Source organism: Triticum aestivum, chromosome 1B (genome assembly GCF_018294505.1).
Source record: "Triticum aestivum cultivar Chinese Spring chromosome 1B, IWGSC CS RefSeq v2.1, whole genome shotgun sequence".
Classification (NCBI taxonomy): domain Eukaryota; kingdom Viridiplantae; phylum Streptophyta; class Magnoliopsida; order Poales; family Poaceae; genus Triticum; species Triticum aestivum.
The window spans coordinates 565,765,320-565,786,210 of NC_057795.1; the positions used below are offsets into that span (position 1 = coordinate 565,765,320).

The following is a 20,891-nucleotide window of genomic DNA, read 5'->3' on the forward strand; positions in this document are numbered from 1 at the left end:
CTTGCGGTGGCCCTCCCCCCCCCCCCCACGCCTACTGCTGGAAAGGGTGGGGGAAGCCACCGGGGAAACCCCACTGCGTAGACGGCCCTTGGAAGCCCTAGCCAAAAAACTGCTGCGGTGGAGGGCCCATCGGCGGCGGCATCTGTGAGTGATCTTGTCCCCAGCCCGAATTTCCATCCCCTCTTCCCCCTTTCCCTTTGTTGCGTCCTCTTCCTCGGCCTCCGTCCGCCATGGCAGGGTGCGGGGTGGTGGTGGCGGCGGTGTTTGGGGGGATTGGGAGTTAATTAGGGTTGCTGGGAGCCTCAGAATGGTCTTGATTTATAGGCAGCCAGAGCTGACGGTGGAACTCGATAAGTGCCATGTCGGCGTCCCCGTCAGCCGCCCTTTTGCTGCACTTTTCCCCCCGCTCCTTTTTCAATAGAAAATCAAATCCGCCTGAATGTTGGAGCACTCGCAAAGCAGTGTCCATCCTGTGCTGCAGCGCAGAGTGCTGAAGAGCTCTATTCGCGCAAACGATGTTGTCTCGCCCGGATTCAACACGAACTGCCGCATCAGCGATGAACAAGGCGGATTGCTGATCCTCAACCATCACTTCAGAAGGAACCTGACTGCGTTCAGAGTCGCCCCCAATTTCGGATGGTGGCTTATCCGCAACCACACACGAATTCTGCACACCAATTCGATCTGTCCTCCCGGGGCTCCATTGCAATTTGCACCCATGCTCACAGTCATGATCCAGATGGTAAGCAGAGAAGTACCGAGGCTGAGTCTTCTCGCTCGTCCGCTTTGCGTCCCGGAAATAAAAATCCAAGGCTGGTCCCGATTCCTTCTCTAATGTGGCCGAAGATCCCAGCGGTTGTTGCCTCAATCCGAAGCCGGCGGAGGCGAGAGGTAGGGGAGGGGATCGACTTGCTCCGCGGCTGATGGGGGCCTAACCGGCATCAGACCGAGGATACAGCTCCACCGCTCTTCCCTCTGCGGATCTCCAGAACGTGCTTCTCTCCTCGCCCAATTGACGAATTCCATTGGCGATTCCCTCGGGTGCGGCATCCTGCGCTTCTCCTCCCAAGTGCCCTCGAAATAGATGCGCCAGGCGAGATTCAGCAGCTCCCGATTGACATGGTCCTTGCAAACCTGAACATATCTCCGGGCCCTCGAATTCTCCCCATCCTCTGGATCCAGATCTTCCTCTGCTTCCTTCCACTCCCGGGTGCACTCGGACCATGAGAACGCGTCGTCCATGACCCTCCTCGCACGCTCCCACCAGCGCTTCTCCCTCGTCGTCGCAAGGACCTCCGGCGAGACCGAATCGATCCGTTGCAGCAGATCTGGGAACGCCTGATAGACGAACGGCAGCGGCACTCGATATCCCCTCCCCCCCCCCCCCCCCAGCGGGATCCCCATTGATCTGATGTGGATCGGCATGGGGGAGGGAGCAGGAAGGCAGAAGCGCGCCTGCGCTCGCTTGGTGCGCGGTGGGAGCGGCGGCGGTGGGGGGCGGCGACGGCGGTGGGGCTAGGTTGGCCGCGAGAGGCGGAGGGGGCATGGGGTGGGTCGCGAAGAGGTAGAAAAAATCGTGTTTAATTTGTTAGACCGTAAGTTTAGTTTTCGTCTCCATCCGCTCTCATGTGCAAACTATAAGGGAAATAAGACTCTTGGCATGCGTATATGTTTATGTTATCTGCTCTTGATTATTCATTCATGTCTTGGCCTAGCTACTATATGTAGGAGTATACGTTATCTGCAGTTTAATGCATGCTTCCACATATGTAAGGATGAAACAATTAATCGACACACGCTAGCAGCTAGACGTAGTAGATCATGCCGACTTCGATGAGGCTGATGTGCGGTATGTTGAGCGCCACGGCGGGGCCCCTGGAGTTCTTCCGGAGGAAGTTGTAGGCTATGTCGATGGCGAACTTCTTGAACACGTTGGAGCTCTTCCTGGCCTTGATGTACGAGTGCCCCATGATGTAGGCCACGCCGGCGTGCTTAGCCTCCACGATGGCGGCCAGCTCCGCCTTCACCTCCGGGTCCACGTGCTCGCCCGCCAGGTCCGAGAGCTCGAACCGCACGCGCTGCCGCCGGCCGCCGTACGCCGCCCCCGGGGACTCGGCCTCGTAGATGGCCTGCAGCGACTCCAGCGTGTCCGACTTGTCGCCATCCGTGGCCGCCGTGGCCGCGCGCACCACGAGGCTCTCCTCGTCCGCCGGCTCCTGCACCAGCAGCCGCCCCGTCCGCGCCAGGTCGCCGGGCCGCCTCACCACGGACATCCGGCCCTCCACGGCCGACGCGGCGCCGTCGCTGGGGCGGTTGTCGGCAGCCTCGGCGGCCTCCATGTGCACGAACTCGGCGATGCGGAGCACCAGGTCGTTCTCGAAGTCGCTCTCCTCGCCCAGCAGGTCCTTGTAGCCGTACCGGACGACGCAGCGGAACATGTGGAAGTCGCGCGGGCCGATGCGGCCCACCAGGTGCCGCTCCTCGGGGCACACGTGCGGGATGGGCACGGCCTTGACGCACACGAACACCAGCACCTGGTGGAACGCCGGCAGGTTGGTGACGAAGTGCGAGAAGACGGCCGGCACGCCGCTGGCCAGCTCGCTGTAGATGAGGCCGATGCCGGGGACGCGCACGATGCCCAGGCTGGGGCCCAGCGCGTGGATCCACCGCAGGGACACCTTGTTCTGCACGTCGAACGAGTGCTTCAGCCGAGTGCCGTAGTGCCACGTGTACATGATGGCCACGAACAGGAGTGACAGCGCCAGCGGCAGCCACCCGCCCTGCGGCACCTTCATCAGCGCCGCCGACAGGTACACCCCCTCCACCACGCCGAAGGCCAGCAGGAAGAGCGTCGCCATGATGAAGCCCAGCTGCCACACGAAGATGATCACCAGCGTCATGAGGAGCGTGGTGACCACCATCACGCCGGAGCACGCCATCCCGTATGCGTTGCCGATGAGCATTGTGTCGCGGAAGCCGACGGTGACGCTGAGGCAGACGAGCATGAGGAGCCAGTTGATCTCGGGACTGTAGATCTGCCCCGGGATGAGGCTGGAGGTGTGCACGATCTTCACGCGCGGGAAGCAGCCAAGCGCCATGCACTGCCGCACGATGGAGAAGGTGGCCGTGATCACCGCCTGGCTGCCCACGATCGAAGCCAGCGTCGCGACCACCAGCACCGGCCAGAACAACCGCACTGCACCCACATTTCATTCATGTCGGGATCACATATCCACACTACATCGTCATAACAGACACTTTGATTTTTGTGCGTGGAGCCAATGTGAGTAGGGGCCAGTTCTTGGCTCCGGATCAAAAGAGCACTTTAGCCAGTGGACATGGAGTATTTGATCCCGAGCTCATATGCTCTCGCGTGAACAGTAAAATCAAAAAAAAAGTCAAAACGTTCAAAAAAATTTGATTTTTTTTTGTGATGAACATTGATAAATTTTCTAACTGCATGCAAAATTTCAGGTTGAAATGACATTCGTGGAGGTCTGGGAAAAAATCGATGGTCCAATAAGACTATTGTTGGAAGCATTTTGGAGCATCAATTTTGTTATTTTTGCCCAGACCTCCACGGATGTCATTTCGACCTGAAATTTTGCACGGCGTTAGAACATTCATCAATGTTTATCACAAAAAAATAGATTTTGTTGATTTTTTTTCTTTTTTCGATTTTACTGTTCATGCGGGAGCTTATGAGCTCAGGATCAAAAGAGCACTTTGGCCAGTTCTTTTGACAACTTCCAAAATAAGCTGTCTCCTCTGCAGCTTTCCTCATAAGCCTTTTGGGGCTTTTAAATGAGTAGGGCATTTTGGATCTCGGCCTCCATGGAGGCCGAATTTTTGAAAAAAATAAAATTTTGGTTTAAAAAAATCTGATTTTTTTGTAAAAGTAAAGAAGGATGCGAGGTGTATGTGTGTAAACTTCAAGGTGAGATACGTTGAAATGCGTCCTATACAAAAATGACAAATTCATGGTCTAGGAGGATGAATAGTATCATGTGTTAAAAAGCACTAAATTTGTTTTTTGGATAGTCCTCATTTCAACATAATTCGTCCTGGAAATTTACACACTTGTGCTCTATGCCTTCATTTATATCTGTATTTTTTTAGAATTTTTTGAAACGTAAAAAATATGAATTTTCATGAATTTTGAATTTTGCATTTGAAGGCCTCCATGGAGCTAGGCTTCCAAAAGCAATTTCTCGTTTAAAACTAGTTATGAAATGACTAATTTAAAAGTTTCAATAAATTTAGAAGATGGCTTGTTTTTTTAAGCTGGGAAGAGGCAGCTTGTTTTTCAAACCGCCCAAAAGAACTGGCCCTAGCAAGTTCAAATAGGTCTAAGTCGACAGAGATTTTCTTAAGCCTGAATGGCCCAGAAAAGTACAACTTCAATTTATTTTTTTATTTTTTTGCGGAGTCAACTTCAGTTTATTAGCGCGAAGTGCACTTTTTGAATGAGCCAGGGTTAAAGAAAATCTGAATCGATTGAGATGTAGCAAAATAGATTTAATTACCGGGTATGGACTTGAAGAAGATGAAGTGGATATCGCACTCGGGGGTTTTGGACAGGAAGGCCGCCTGTCCCATGTACTGCAGCACCAAACATGGGTAGATCAGGCCCACAAAGGCCACCTGTCAGTGACAATAATGGTTCATTTGATTTTCCAGAAAACCTTTCATGGTGGGATATCATAATGCCGTATCATGTAGTTTCATGCATTTTCCACTAGACATGCCGCTAAAATCAACATTATATTAGTTGAAGAAAGGAAGTGTGTAAAATAATAGATGATGTGGTATTATATTTTAATACTCCCTCCTACTAACTTTAGTACAAAATTGTACTAAGGTTAAGCCACTTATTTTGGGACGGATGAAGTATAAAATAATAAATAAGGTCATCTTTGTTATCAAATTATAATACGCCCTCCGTCCCAAAATTCTTGTTTTAGATTTGTCTAAATACGGATGTATGTAGTTATGTTTTAGTGTTATATACATCCGTACATAGACAAATCTAAGACAAAAAATTTGGGATGGAGGGAGTACTATGCATTATAAAGATAGTTTCGTACATTAGTAATTTAGTATTATGCATATGGTACTACGAGTGTATGACATTTCCCATTATGACCTGTTGAAGTGGTTAGTTGACCTATTAACCAAGCTGAATGCTTAATTACCATGACGCCATTGTCATGATTAAAGGAAAACAGAGCATTAAGTTATCAACAAATAAAGCTTGAGAACCATGCGGATGTACCCTTATGGATGTTGCTGTGAAGTGGCCAAGGTCTGCAAACATAGCCTCTGTGCCTGCAACGCATATATTGAAATGTGCAAATTAAGATCAACTGATTCAATTAAGGTACCCACTCCGTTTCACAATGTAGCACATACATATTTTTTTGAAAGTCAAACCTCACAAACTTCGACTAAATTCACAGAAAAAAAAACATTTACATCTAAAATGGCAAACATATATCATTAGATTCATCATAAGATGTAGTTTTATTTTATATATTTGGTATTACAGATATTAATAGTTTTCTCTATAAATTTTTTGGTCAAAGTTTGACTTTATAAAAAAATCTATACGCACTACATGGAACAGAGGGAGTAAATAAACAAGGCAGTTCGTGTGAAGATATACTAGCTGTACACTGCATGCATGCCATTGTTGGTACCTGTCATGGAGAGTAGCACCCCTCCGAGTGCAATCCAGCCCTCTTTGCCGGTCCTCATGAAGAACCTGATGAGGTAGGTGGGAGAGAGCGCGTAGAACACCCTGGGATTCCACACGATGATGTTGTAGACGCCGGTGCCCCCCAGGAGGAGGAGCCAGGTGACGATGACCGGCGCGAACAGGAAGGAGACGCGGTGCGTCCCCCAGTGCTGCAGCGTGAAGAGGCACACCAGCACAATGCACGACAGGATCACCACCTCACCTGCTCTCATTTTCAGAGGGCTGGCAAATTAGCAGCAAGCAGCGATGGCTGGTGGTTCCAGTAAGTGAAAAACCTTTGTTCTGATAAGTATAAATCTTTGTTGCAGCAAGGACTAGCAGTGCTGCGAACACTCACCGTTTGTTAGCGCGTGTGAATGGACCTGCAGACCCGAGAACGACGACATCACTGCGAGGATCGAACAAGATCAGCAGGCAGCCATTGAGATCAAGATCACTGCAAGGAAATTGTTTCACGCGCGGACGCACCGGACATGGCCGGGGTGAGGACGCCGTCGCCGATGACGAGGGAGGCGCCGAAGAGGACGGTGAGGAGGAGGCAGGTGCGCGACTTGCTGTGGTTCTCGAGGAAGCGGCGGAGCGCGCGCAGCATGGCCGTGTCCTGCGCCGCGTAGCCCGGCTTGTGGTAGGCGGAGAGCTCCTCGTCGGCGGCCTGCTGGTTGGGCATCAGGCTGAACTTGGCGTGCCGCACCAGCAGCGAGTAGAGCGCGAAGGTGCCGCCCTCGCCGTTGTCGTCGGCGCTGAGCACGATGAAGACGTACTTGAGGAGCGGGATGAGGGTGATGGTCCAGAACACGAGCGAGAAGACGCCGAAGATGGTCTCCTCGTCCTCGAACCGCCGGACCGGGCCGGCGAAGGTGCTCTTGTACACGTACAGCGGCGACGTGCTCAGGTCGCCGTACACCACGCCGCAGCTCTGGTACGCTAGGAGCAGCACGTGCTTGTAGTAGGATCTCCAGTGCCTCTGCAGCATCCATCGTCAATTTTTCCACTCAATAGAGAATAGCGAAGCACATCGACCGAGCAATGCAATCGATCGACTGCTTATATTTGCATGTTCATCATATTGAGCTCATATACTCTTTCACGCTCGGAGTAAGCTATTTTTAGTGGGGTGTTACGAACTGCTGGTGGAAAAAAATTGCTTCTTAAGATGTCTGAGCTAGTTCTCCGCGGCATGCAATGGTTAATATTTTCCTTCATGCATGATCGATGTTGCGATAAGCTATTGAGATTGTGTTGTTGCAGAAGCTATACTACTTTGTATCAACTTGATATTTTATATTGATCTCTATATAGAAAAAAAGGCCATCCATCCAAGTGTCCCTTCCATTCATCAAATGTTCTTGTTCATCCTCTTACATAACATTCGAATCCGGAACGCATGAGAAATTTGATGCATCAACATTTCCATAAAATTCCCCTGCTGGGTCGGGGGGGGCATATAAGGTGCAGACTCATCGCTAGATGGGTGCATGAACCTAAATTGCAATGGATTCTTGCAATTGAAAGCCTCGAAATACACCGCCGTTCTTGAGGACAAGGAAGGATAGCTCACTCACCGGGTTCCCATGCGGGTAGTCGTCGGCAGGGTACAGGTCGGCGATGTTCTCTGGCGAGATGCCCCTTTCGCAATCCATCGAGTGCATTTTATTCAGGGATGAAGAAGGGAGTCGGGAGTGGCCGGAACATACCCAGACTCACGAACTATGACGCGTACTCACTGAATTTTGCATGTCATGTCCCTCTATTTTTAACCATATGGATGGATGTGCTAGCATTCGGAGTGTTCTTGGAGATAAATGAGGGAGGGAAGAGAGCGCACTACCCGATTTCTTAGGAGGATGTTGACAGTTCTAGGCTTCTAGCTGCATGTAGAGGTGAAGTTGCAACTAGTAAAAACTGAGCGCATTGGTTGCATGTACATGTGCTTTGTCGTGTCTCCTTGGTCATGTCAACTCTCTTTATTTTTCTTACTTTTGATTTTTTTTTTCCTTTTTTATTGTGTGTTTCTGTAATGTCTCGACTAGGTCTTGATATTGTGGTATCGCAGAGTTCTGGTGTAATTGGTATTCCATCTTGAGATTAGTATATTACCCTTTGTCAAACAAAATTGGCCAAACCAAATGATGCCTTGCAAAAGCACGATATGTTAAAACCAAATTATCTATATCAAATAAAAGACATCTCCTAGAAAAGGTATGAAAGAAGGCAAATTTTAACATGCTCCCTCTTACCCCCTCTTTTTACATATGAGGTAAGAAGGTAAGAGTTAATCAGACCATTAACTAATGTGATCAACGGCTCAGATCTACTACATACTCTTACCTTTTATGTGAAAAGAGGGGGTAAGAGGGAGCACTACCTACAATGTAAATTTTTTTAGCGAAAGGACCTTTTCCTCGATTTCTATTATAGAAATCATAGAAGTTCTTACAGATCGCTAGACCCAAGAGCTAAACTAAAACATGCATCAAGACATAGACTAGAATTTAGGATGCAGCCCAATTCTAGCTAGAAGAGCAAACAATGTCCCTATTCGAGAATCATTCATGGCACTTCTTAAATAGGTACCACCTACAGATCAATCCCACCCCAAACTACCATATCCATAACCTAACAAAGGAGTTTAACCCACAAAAAGACCAACCAACATATAGAGAGTAGATATGAAGGTAAAACAAAGATATTACGCCACAGACATCCGAGATAGCAGCACCATGCATCTTAGGGATAGCACCACCAGATATTCTTCAACCTTTGTTCATCAACCACCAGTTAATCTCATTACTCTAGGACGCCACCCCCTCGAAGCAATGAAGATGTCACTTCCTACTCACTCTAGTAGCTTTAACTCCCACATCAGGTCCTTTTGATCTTCCTGGTTTATCTGCAAAATCGACCAAGAATCAATGAGAGAACATGTTTTATGAAGAATCACAAAAGGGTCTATCACCGTTGTGCGTTCAAACCATATATCATTCTTGCATGTCCAAGTAGACCACAAAAATGGTCCCAGCCTTTATCAAACACATCAGCTAGCTTAATATTTTTGGTAAAGCAGATATCATACAACCTGGGATATAATTGATTGAATGGTTTATTATCCACCCACCAATCTTCCGAAAATCTGATGTTTTTGCCATTACCAACATTTTCTTAATATATTGACAGCCACCCCAAACATTTTTCTTGATCTCACTTTTTAAGAAGTTGATTTCCAGCCCATAAATTTGTTCAAATTTTGATCACTAGAAATATCATCATAGGTGGCAAGAATATTATGTCATCTGCATACTGCAATATATTAATCACTTCCTTCGCTTGTTTCCTCTAGCACCCCTTTCACAAAACCGTGCTACCTTGCATTATCCATGACAACAGAATCAAATTGCGGGACAATGAAACACCATGTCTCAGACCTTTAAAGTAGGAAAGAAAGGACAACAGAATCATTGACTTTAATTCCCACACATCCACCATTCATTGTCTCCATAATCCAATCTTCTATTTATTAGGAAATCCTTTTAAAGTTAACGTTTCATGGACAAATGGTCGCTGATTTTATCATATGCCTTCTCAAAATCAACTTTAAAAAAACATGACATTTTGCTTTTTTAGCATGTATTGAATTCAAAGCCTTGTACAAAATTAGCACCCCTTCCATAATGTATCTACCCTGAACAGAGGCAGTTTGAACCGGAGAAATTAAGGACCCAACCACCTCACTCAATCTGTGCGTAATTGCTAGATGCTTAAAATGTTGGCCCCGCAATGCGTGTGCCACTGCATTCTTGCTATTACCAAATGACATGTACCAAAGAATTGACTTTTCCAAAAATATACAAGGTAAAAAGAAGAAGCTACACTGCCTAAATGTAACAGATGTGTGCTAGTATTATCACTTTGGCGAAATATCTTGTCAAAGAATCACATAGGCAAAAGCTTCAAATTACCCGTATAAATCGGAAGGTTGTATTTGGTTGGTACTTTATCTTCTTGGAGTACTAGGGTATTTCAATTTTGTTAGTGAAAGGGGATCAATGCTCAAAAGGCAATGCCAACTTCCTGTAAAGCAAGTTGAATTCCCTAGTCCCGCATGAGCCGAGGACGAAACTTCCTCTTAGATAGAGGGTGAAATCGTGTTGGTGTCTTGGTGAACTATTGGTTGTTTCAGAGTCACATTAAACATTGAACCTTAAGTTGGACCATACTGTGAACAGACATTGTATCTTGGTGATTTGTAGAAGGCTACTTCTTGTCTGAACAATACAGGCTAACTTGCAGAGTTTTTTCCTTCAAACCGTGCAGGAAGACTGTACGTGAATATATAGATAAAAAACAAAGGTTCCAAACGACAATTACAGCAGTTGTTAAGCGTGAGAAAGATCAGAGAAGAGAAAGAGAGCAGAAACTGGTCCAAAGCAGAACAAACACGCAAGAAAAACGACCGCAGGGACAGTAAATCTACGTGTACAGCGCGAGTGCGCCACAGTCCACCGCGGTCACTTGTATCAATGGCAGTGATATGATAATACTATGAAATTCAAAATCCACTTACAAACTTTACAACCGGTTCAATCAAAGCCATAATAATTAACATAACAGTGCCCACACCACACATCAAACTTAAGCTCCACAGATACAGATAGCAGCACCACCACCACCACCACCAGTGATCAGGTGATCAATGATCATGCACTCAGGCGGAGGAGCCCTTGAGCTTCTTGGCGATGCCGGCGAAGTACTTGCCCTGGTGGAAGGCGTGCTCCAGCTCCATCTCCGACGGCCACCGCGACCCGTCCCCCGCGAACGTGCCGGCGCCGTACGGGCTGCCGCCCTGCACCTTGTCCATGTCGAACATCTTGGCGCCGAACGTGTACCCCACCGGCACGAACACCATGCCGTGGTGGGTCAGCTGGGTCACCGCCGTCAGCGGCGTCGTCTCCTGCCCGCCGCCCTGCGTGCCCGTGCTGAAGAACACGCCCGCCGGCTTCCCCGCCAGGCTCTGCTCCCTCCACAGCCCGCCCGTCGCGTCGAAGAACGCCTTCATCTGCGCCGCCATCATGCCGAACCTCGTCGGGAACCCGAACAGGACGCCGTCGGCCTCCGCCAGCTCCTGAGGGGAGATCACTGGCACGTCGGTCTTGGGCGGGGCGCCCATCTTGCCAAGGACTTCCTCGTTCAGGATCTCAGGGACCTTTAAGATAGATGGTAGGTAAAACATGTATGAATTCATTTTTCATGACATCTTTCTCTATACATCAGTTGGTTCTTGAGACTGTTGTCAACTGATAAACAGGGTTGCTGAGACTGACCTGCCACACTTTAACCTCCACGCCTTCGACAGAGGAAGCACCTTTCTTGATCTCATCAGCTAGCTTAGCAACATGACCATACATGGAGTAGTACCTGTCAAAAATTGGTGATGATTTTACTCCCTACTTTTTATTGACGTGCAAGAAGCAAGACACAATGATATATCTTGTCCCATAAACATCAACCACCACTACTTTCTTGTTTACGCGTGTTTCAGACAACTTTGGGAAACACACTAGGCTAACAAAAGGAACAAAGGACATCATGAACCAGCTAGTGTGTTACGCACGGCACAAATGTTCATCAATTAACGAACTATGTAAGACATATGTGTCGAGAACTTCGCGCCAGTATATTATATAACTACTTCAGTAAACTTATGGCTGCAAGTTCTATATCTGGTGATTGGTGAAAGGAGTTTGCCCCCACAGCCACTAAGAAAACAGAGTAATCATGTACAGGCAAAACAATAAGTCTGAAAATGATGTCAAAATGTCACGAAGGGTTTGGGGCAAACTGTCAATCAAAGGTCTAATTAGAATAACCCAGGTGTTTCCCATCTTTTATCTAAAGGCTTCTAGAGGCTTACTTTTTGGTAGTTGGGCAATCCCATTCAGCAGGCAAAATTTTAAAACATGGTCCAATTATAGCTTATGTTAGACAGTGATGGGGTGATACAGGTTAGTTATGTGCTTATGGTTTCTGATAGATGTGACTTCAAAGAAAGACGAGTGATGCGAATTGATAGAGAAATGCTGCTTGCCAATAGCAGGATGCATCCATTGCACTGAGTACTGAACACTCAAAGATGCTTGAAGACACTAGTAGTTTGATTCTGACCAGGAGTGACATTCTTCAAATGCTGATGTGAGTTCTCACACTTTACAGATTAATTGTATTGCATTCCAATATTCAGAAGGCCAGTGGACTTGCTCATACTTTTTTGATAGTAATTATGCACTGGTTACTTTTGTGCTTCAAATAAGCTTTTATTGAGACAGGCATAATTGTGGAAAAGCTAAAAGTTCATGTTGGTGGAGTTGACACTAGGAAGCAATAAGATTGAACACTACTACAAGCAAAGATCCATCACAGGAGACAGTGGGGTTGTAGTGGAAAACCCACATCAAAAGAAAATGACCTTTTAATTGCTGTGCTGCAACTGACAAATTTGCATATGCAAGCGGAAAGAAGGCCACCAAAATTTTAATCAGCAGACTATTTTTTACTAAACGGATTCTTTTAATAAGAAAACATATCATTTAAAAAGAAGGAAGAAACTCAGAGATTTATTTTAAAACGAGAGAAGGGGTAAACTACAATTTGATTAAACATTTAGGCCAGTTCTCACCTAATACACAAGTTCCACATAGTATGTATATATGATTTCCATCCTATTTAAAGCACAAAAGGTTCCATTTTATCTTTTCTTTAAAGGAGCAGTGGACTATCATATAATATGATATACATCGCACTAGAGACCTGAGCATATGCAGCGATGGGTGACCCATGAGTAGCTATGCCTATTAGTTGGTGGGAACAGGGTAAATGGTAAAGATACACTAGCATATCCTGCTATGAAATTCATATAGGAAACGTAGCCCAAAGCAAGCAACTAGGGACAGTCAACAACCTAGGTGATGTTCTTCAGAGAGATGGCAATCAAGGTGTTGTTGACTGCATCCACTGCCACTGGTAACGGGAAATTGCTTCGAGAAGTCGCCGATGTCTGCCCGGACGGCGGATACTTCAGAGGTGCGCGATTCACAGTTTCACACGACAGGGAGGAAAATATATTCAGATAAAGGGGACAGGGCAGGATTATTAGTGCAGGATCAGGTCCCCATCCATATCCGGCATCGATCCCATCATGGACCACCAGACCCACCACGGATTAAATCCATGATTGATGATACCCCATACACATACAGCTAATAATCGAGCACAGGTTATCTGTGACTCTGAACCCTCACCCCCACCACTCGTTTCAGACTTTCAGTTCACTGAACCTGGACTGAACTCTGACGCGAACGATCAAAACTACAAGAACCGCTCTAGACGGAGGCGTCGACGGGCGGAGGGCCTCCCGAAGAACAATTGTGCACTCATGGTCTGTGATTGCTGCCGGGACATACGTTTCAATCCGAATTTAAAAAAATCTAGGCAGAATAATCAACTATCTGAATTAACAACGTCTAGAAATTCAGTTTCATAGTATGCACGAGTGTGGATTGTAATGGGGGGCAGCGAAACAGATAGTAGTAGCAGCGAGGGAGCGGGTGCTTACACGACGTAGACCTTGACCGCCATGGGAGGCGCACTGGAGCTCCGCGGATCTGAGATCTGGTGGGAGGAGGAGGAGGACGGCTCCGGTTGTTTAATGGGTTCGAGATGGAATGGAGGGGAGGCAGTGGGCAGTGGGAGAGGGGAAGGAAGGCCGGGAGCATTTATAGGCCGGCCGTGACGGGGTTGCCGTGCCGGTTGACATCCGAGGTGAGGTCCCAACCAACTACAACTCCTGCCAAGTGGATCCGGGCACTGCCACTTGTGCGTGTGAGTGACCGCTGCTGTGTCACGTGCTGCTCATCCCTGGCCTCTGAATTGTTTTCTCTTCCTTTTTATTTTGGACAGCAGGCCTCAAACCTTTTTTCTTTATTATTTTTTGGGAAAACGTTATCATATTTGCAACAAGTAAGAATATTTCTAGTACTGTCTTCACCATGGTATTGTGATTGTCTTTTTTAATTTGGACCGTTTCTGAGAATTTTGCCACTTGTGCACCTCATCTGTGTGAGCGTTCGACAGGTCCATCCGCGGTCCTAAACTATTCATTTTTGGCCAGCCGGACTCAAATGTTATTTATATTCTCTGTCCATTCAGCGTATGATGAATTAATGATTGTAGAGTTGGTATTTTTGAAAAAAAAATGTAAAGTTGGTAAAGCTTCTTGAGTCTAGTCAAATGTCAAATACTCTTCCCTTGAAGAAATGTATTCCCCGTCAAAACCTCATATCCAATCCAGCATACAAGGTATCTTTGGCACGTGTACGTACATGGCTAAGATATCATAATTTGTTCGTTTTGTTTGTTTGTTTGTTTGTTTGTGGTAGATGATAGGACATGTATGTAAGCATCCTTATTATCTAAGAGAAACCATGAACTGATTGTTTCTTATTTTAGTTTGTATAGGATGTGCATGTAAGCATCCATAGTTAAACCCTGCAAAAAAAAAGCATGCATAGTTACGATATCATGTAACAGTGGCGGAGCTAGAAAATAATCCAATCCAGCATACAAGGTATCTTTGGTGGATGCGTGTCCATGGCTAAGATATCATAATTTGTTTGTTTTCTTTGTTTGTTTGTGATAGAAGATAGGATATACATGTAAGCATCCTTATTATCTAAGAGAAACCATGGACTGATTGTTTTGTCTTTTGGTTTGTACTAAAAGATAGAATGTGCATGTAAGCATCATAGTTACACCCGCAAAAAGAAATCCATAGTTACGATATCATGCAACAAGTGGCGGAGCTAGAAAATAATCCAATCCAGCGTACAAGGTATCTTTGGGGGGTACGCGTCCATGGCTAAGATGTCACAATTTGTTTGTTTTGTTTTGTTTGTTTGTTTGTGATAGAAGATAGGATATACATGTAAGATCCTTATTATCTAAGAGAAACCATGGACTGGTTGTTTTGTCCTTTAGTTTGTACTAAAAGATAGGATGTGCATGTAAGCATCCATAATTACGATATCATGTTTATTATATTGTTATTGCCTTGGTATTATGGTTATCTCCATTAATTATACTGTTACTTCGAGAATTTTGCTACTTAGTTAGCTGATTTTTTGTTATAAATGTGTTTATATTATCCTCAACAATATTGTACTTACAAGGCCCTTGGTTTTCTCTGTGATGCGCACGGGCATAATAGATGAGGGTAGGAAAGCCACACATGGATTTGTAGAAAGCGGTTTAAGACTTTCCGATTCCAAATAATGTTTTTCTGTAGTGCTAATCCAACCAAACCATTATAGTGAAATTTATGTTCTAAAAGATCTTCTTAAAAAGAGGTTTGTTAAAAATCAATGCTAAAGTACAATAGTTTTATCCCTAGTTTCTATCATCTACCTCCATAAGTTAGTCATAAGTAACTGCCTTTGAAGATTGCTACTATGTGGATCTTTTCTTTTGTAGAAATAAAAATAAATGTTGTTGTCCCTTGACTCTCACCCAAGTATAAGTTTTAGAAAAACTCAAATATTAGACACCTATGACTGCTCGACTCCAACATCAGACATCCTTGGTCCCTCAACTTTCTAAACTATGGATACCTGCTTCAAGCTGTTTTAGAGATGACACGACAACATCCCTACAGACATGCCAACCTTGTTAAAACTGGAGACAAGGGAAAGCCCCGTGGTGGTGGTGGGGGGGGGGGGGGCTAACGAGCTTAGGAATTATTGAAATACACAACAACAAGATTTTGTGTGCTTTTGAGCTACTCATATTATTCAATTATTAATTTTGTGAATTATTCCTAACTTTTCGTAATATTAAAAGACATTAACTTCTTAACATCCGCAGTTTATATACAATTTTTATTTTTTATTTCTAAAAATTTCCAAGTAAGTTGAATTTTCTAGCTACAAAAGTGAGCTTTAACCCCCTTTGTGAAACTCCCACCACTTTATCATTAAAACCCCTTTGGTGGACACAAATTAGGATGAAATCCGGACGATATTGTATGGACCGAAATTTTCCGGTACTGGAGCTGAACACGCAAAATGACAAGATTACTTTTGTTTGTAAATAAATGGGCATTACAGAACGTGTGTAGTGGTCTAGTGGATTCGTTCTCATTCTGAACCATATTGTATGAACACTTATTTTAGTTTTACACGCGGGAAAACTACTACATTAGACTTGTAATGGAATAATTCCGTACTCCCTCCGTTTTTATTTACTCTGCATATTAGAGTTGACTGAAGTCAAACTTCGTAAAGTTTGACCAAGTTTGTAGAAAACAATATAGACATTTATCATAATAAATCTATACAATGTGAAAGTACATTCAACAATAAATCTAATGTTGTTGATTTGTTTTTGTATATCTTAATATTTTTGTTTATAAACTTGGTCAAAGTTTGTAAAGCTTGACTTTGACCAAAGCTAATATGCGAACTAAATAAAAATGGAGGGAGTAATATGAAAATATACAAGTCTTTCTTAGCATATACTCACGCGAGAATTAACACTCGGATTTACTCCTCGGAGTACATATTTGGAGACCACGTTCCAGTCTAGAAACATCATCTCTATTTACGTACGACTAGTGTAGCTGAGAGGGCAACATCACACCTTTTTTTTCCTTTACAAAAAGGGGAGCTGATAGGACTTTGCGTGGAGACGACATGTCCAAGGAGGCAAAGCGCTCTCTATCTCCTTCTAGAACTCAAATGGCGTGAAGACGGAACCCGTGTGGCTGATAATGTAGCCCAATGTAGTAGGAGTGTGTAGCTGAATGATCTAGCTGATGTTGGCGACATGCTCGAGTGAACTGACGAGCCTCTTCCCGGTACAGTACCTTGGGCAGCGATTTTGCCGAGTAGCACCACGTACGCATCAGGCACATCAATCAAGCTTCAAATAGATAGATTTGGCTCCTATCACATCATGGAAGAAGTTTCCACCCATGTCACTGTCGCCACCTACTATGTGCTGCCCAATACTGTGGTCGCCGGACCTGACGAATCCATCTCGCGGCAGGCGTGGTCCAGAGTGAGATCGGGATTTCAAGGGCCGGCTACCTGCAGCTCGACTACAACCACCAAGCAAGCAGTAGCAACTGGCTGATGGTATCATCACTTGCGTTGCATTATAGCCTGCACGGCGCTATTTCGGACAAAATTAAGCACGCATTTTCACTGGAGGAGCTAGGCAGTAAGCTGTCTGTATCATGGGCCAGGCGTGCAGGCCGAGTGATCATTTGCCCGATCGGTTTCGTTCGTTCATCAAACGTACTACGTACTAGTAGTATCTTTGTTGGTACTACGTACTAGTAGTATCTTTGTTGTAAAGCAGCGTGCAGCTTGATGATGTGCGATGCATGCGAACTCGTCGAGGAGGAAAAGAAGGAGAAGCAAGTCGTGGTGGCACCGATGGATTGGCGCTGTGGTTAACTACTCTTTTCTCTTGCGTGTTCCTTCCTTGTCAGTCACTCGACGACGTGATCTGATCTGTCGCCGCTGATGACAATCGCGTGTGCCGGTGCTCGTGTCCGAGTCGTCGCGCTGCCTTGGGCTTCAAGGCTGCTCTGCCTAAGCTATCTCGCAATGATGCACGTATGCGCGCGCGGCGCGTCACCGACGGACCGCACCGCGTGCACCCACCCATCATGCAACATGAGTTTCTTTTTTTCGAGAATACGCAAATTGCGTACCATAATTTTATAGAAGAAGAAAATTAAAAATACAAGACAACTATCACTCGTTACGAACAACAAGCGTAGCATCATTCCACATCCGGCTAGTCCAAGGACAGCCAACAATGACAACACAACTATAAGGCAAGAGCCCGCCCAAAACCGAAAACTACGCCGCGTCTCAACCGACGTCGGTCACACCGAAGAGCAGCATCTTCCGCCAATCATCCCTTGTCGACGCACCATCCCCCCTTAATGCCTAAAGGAGGTGGCAAGAGGATGGCAGGACTTGATCTGACTTGAGAAAGGCGCCATCTTGGAATCACCAGCAACGACCGTTCATTGCGCCGGAGAAGAACGATCATGGGCAGCGGCAAACACCGGAGGAGCGCAACATAGGACATCAAGACCAGGTCCCCTGGCACGATGCTCTCAACAGAGGAACGGCGTTGAGGACGCCGCCATCGTGCCGATCCAGCACTTAATCAAGGCTTTCGCCCGGAGATAATAGCCAACACCAAGCAAGAGAGGGAGATGGCGACACACTCGGCGACGCCTCCAAGGAGGGTAACGACACCCACGGGTGCCATCGCCGCCGGCCTGGTGACAACCTGGCAGGATTTTCATTCGTAATGCCACCATCTCCACACCTCCAAGGTTTAGGCAGTACCGTCCATGAAGCCTCGCACCGCCGTCACTGCAGCAACTTGCCGTTGAAGCCACGCAGCCAAGGTCCTCCCACACCCGCACTGCCGAGAGAACGCGACCCAACAGCCACCATCCACCCAGACGAGGATCCGCAGCATCCAAACACACCGTGCAAGAGCCAAATCCACCACGACGGCCTTCACCCGCACCAGGGGACTGCCGCGCAATGAAATCAACCCCAAGGCCCAAATCGAATATGAGGGGATTCAGATCTGACCCGCACCTCCTTACACCACTCCGGTGCCACCACCTCTGCGAGCACCCTAGCGCGCCCAGCACACAGCGGTGGCCGGCTGCCCGCTGCCCGCCATGGACTCCTTCCTGGCAGGGCCTCTCAGCACCGCCGCCACCATGGTCCCGAGCTCCCGCCGTCGCCCCCATCTGCACCAGCGCACCACCCTCCTCCACCACTCTACTGCACACCTTGCCTGGGACCGCCTCTCCGCCGCGCTCCCTGCCATGCGCCGACGACGGCCACCGCGAATCCCGCCGCCGGCCATCCCGCCACCATGGCAGCCCCGAAGACGATCCACTCCGCGCGAAGGGGCCCGTCGGGGGACGCCGCCAGCACCCGCCGCCTTCGTCGGCCGGGCGCGTCCGCCACCGCCGGCGCCGGCGGCGGCAGCGGCCGGAGGAGGAGAAGATCTGGGGCCTGCTGGTCTAGGGTTTGGGGGTCCTCGGGAGCCGCACGCATCATGGGTTTCTCTCTCTCTCCGTCCTGCGTGTGCATGGCCGTCTCTGGGGACGCGCCATCATCGTACGCGCCAACTCTCCGGACTACACAAGGAGGTGGGTGAGGTGAGGATTATTACTATTTTTCTTTTGTGAGGTAAGGTGAGGATTATTTACTGAGGTGAAGATGTTGTCGTGTGACGGAATGTGCCAGAAGTCCATACAATGTCAAAAAAAGAAAGACATGAAGAATAAAACAGTGGGGAGATTCCCCGCTGCTGACGGAGTAGTAAATTATGTGCAAGGGTATACTGCAAAGATCATTTAGGAGAAAGAAGATACTTCCTCCCATTAATATTACTTGTCGCTCAAATGTATGCATTTGCTAAAAACATCTATTTGAACGACACGTAATATGGATCAGAAGAAGTAGGAAAAGATTGGAAGAAGTTGGTAGGTTGCAAGGAGAAACATGGACCTGACTCTATAAGAAAGGCCGGTAAAAAAACCGAAAACAACCAAAAGGCATGTGGCGGTACTTTGTCTCCCTTCTTCCTCTAAAAACTTCATTTAGCTCCCCGCAAAAAAAATAAAAATAAAAACTTCATTTAGCTCGCCAGTTGCATGACAAAACAACAGTTTTTTTTTGTTTTGTTTTTTGTGTAAAATGTGACGAAACGACAGATGCAACCTCCTATTTGACGATCTTTGCGTCAAACAGGAGGACTGCCGCAATGGCGCATCTTGATTTCATGGATCTGCCAGCCCATGCGGTGTACCCGGGAGTTTAGAGCGAGCGAGCCACCATCATAGCAGGACAGTTCAGTGCAGCGAACAAGCTCAAAATATATTGTACCAAACCGGAGGATACTTTAGCGAAAAATAATTACACTATTTGCGATTTTTTTAAATTTATATTTTTGAACACATTTTTTAAACATGAACTTTTTTCGATAATTCTGAAGAAATTTTGAAAGAAACAAACAATCTTAGAAATTCCAAACATTTTTTTTAAAAGAGAACATTTTTTTGAGAATGCAAACAATTTTGTATAAGTCTCTACTACTTAAAAGGAATGTATTTCACTTTTTCCACTACTCTTTGTCCAACCTTCCCCATATGATAATCAAATATCTTAATTTATTTACCTTCTGTGCCAATTTCATTTTAATTAGTTATCAAACTTCTCATCAAAATAACAGGTAGAACTTGATAGATATTTATTTATACAATCGAATTAATGTGGGCAGGTAAATCACAGGCTAATTACTATCCCGTTGCAACTCAGGGGCATTGTCCTACTCCCACAAAAATAAAAATTGTGAAAAACATGAAAACAAGAACATTTCTTTAAATTCCAGAATAATTTTTTGACATTGTGAACAACTTTTAAATGGGACCATTTCTCAAAATTCTGAAAAAAAGAATATCAGAAACACGAAAATTATTTTTAATACGTTAACATTTTTAAAGGGGGGGGGGGGGACTTTTTGGAAGAGAAAACAAGTAAAAACAGTAGGAAAAGGGTAAAAACCGGACAGAAACCTTCAGAACGTACGTGTTCTCAAAATGGACCCGCCCTAGGAATAGCTAGCGCAAGGTGGCGCCTATTTGACGCGGCCGGCCCATGTGGGGCGCGAGGTCCCCAGTTTTTATTCTTTTATTCTTTTATGTTTCTTTTCTGTTTGTTTTAGTTTTTGGTTTTTTGATTTTAAATTTTTCTTTCATATCCTTTTTTCTTCTTTATTTTATTTCTCTTAGGGATTTTTTGTAAAATCTTGAACATTGTTTTGGTCAATTAATTCAAAAATTGTTCATCTAATTCAAAAAATGTTTATCGTATTCAAAGTTTTTCATCGTATTCAAAAAATTATTCACCATAATTTAAAAAAATGTTCATCAAATACAAAAAAAATTCATCTAGGTTCATAAAGTTCATCTGATTTTCTAAAAAGTAATCTTGAATTGAGAATTTGTTTATTAAGTTCGAAAAATGAAAAATGTTCA

At 45.8% G+C, this 20,891-nt stretch overlaps 2 protein-coding genes across 2 annotated transcripts; both read right to left on the bottom strand.

The window, feature by feature from the left end:
- Positions 1-1,721: 1,721 nt before the first annotated feature.
- Positions 1,722-7,510, bottom strand: LOC123138591 (probable potassium transporter 3). Its single transcript, XM_044558557.1, has 7 exons — positions 7,321-7,510; positions 6,227-6,722; positions 6,096-6,146; positions 5,700-5,960; positions 5,276-5,328; positions 4,527-4,644; positions 1,722-3,196 (listed from the first exon to the last, which is right to left on the bottom strand). The coding sequence occupies exons 1-7, from the start codon at positions 7,405-7,407 to the stop codon at positions 1,806-1,808; spliced, it is 2,457 nt and encodes an 818-aa protein (XP_044414492.1). The 5' UTR covers positions 7,408-7,510; the 3' UTR covers positions 1,722-1,805.
- Positions 7,511-10,267: 2,757 nt separating this feature from the next.
- On the bottom strand, positions 10,268-13,573 carry LOC123138602 (NAD(P)H dehydrogenase (quinone) FQR1). The gene is made up of 3 exons (XM_044558561.1): positions 13,365-13,573; positions 11,077-11,170; positions 10,268-10,958 (listed from the first exon to the last, which is right to left on the bottom strand). Exons 1-3 carry the CDS (start codon positions 13,385-13,387, stop codon positions 10,461-10,463), a joined length of 615 nt encoding a protein of 204 aa, XP_044414496.1. The 5' UTR covers positions 13,388-13,573; the 3' UTR covers positions 10,268-10,460.
- Positions 13,574-20,891: the final 7,318 nt, after the last annotated feature.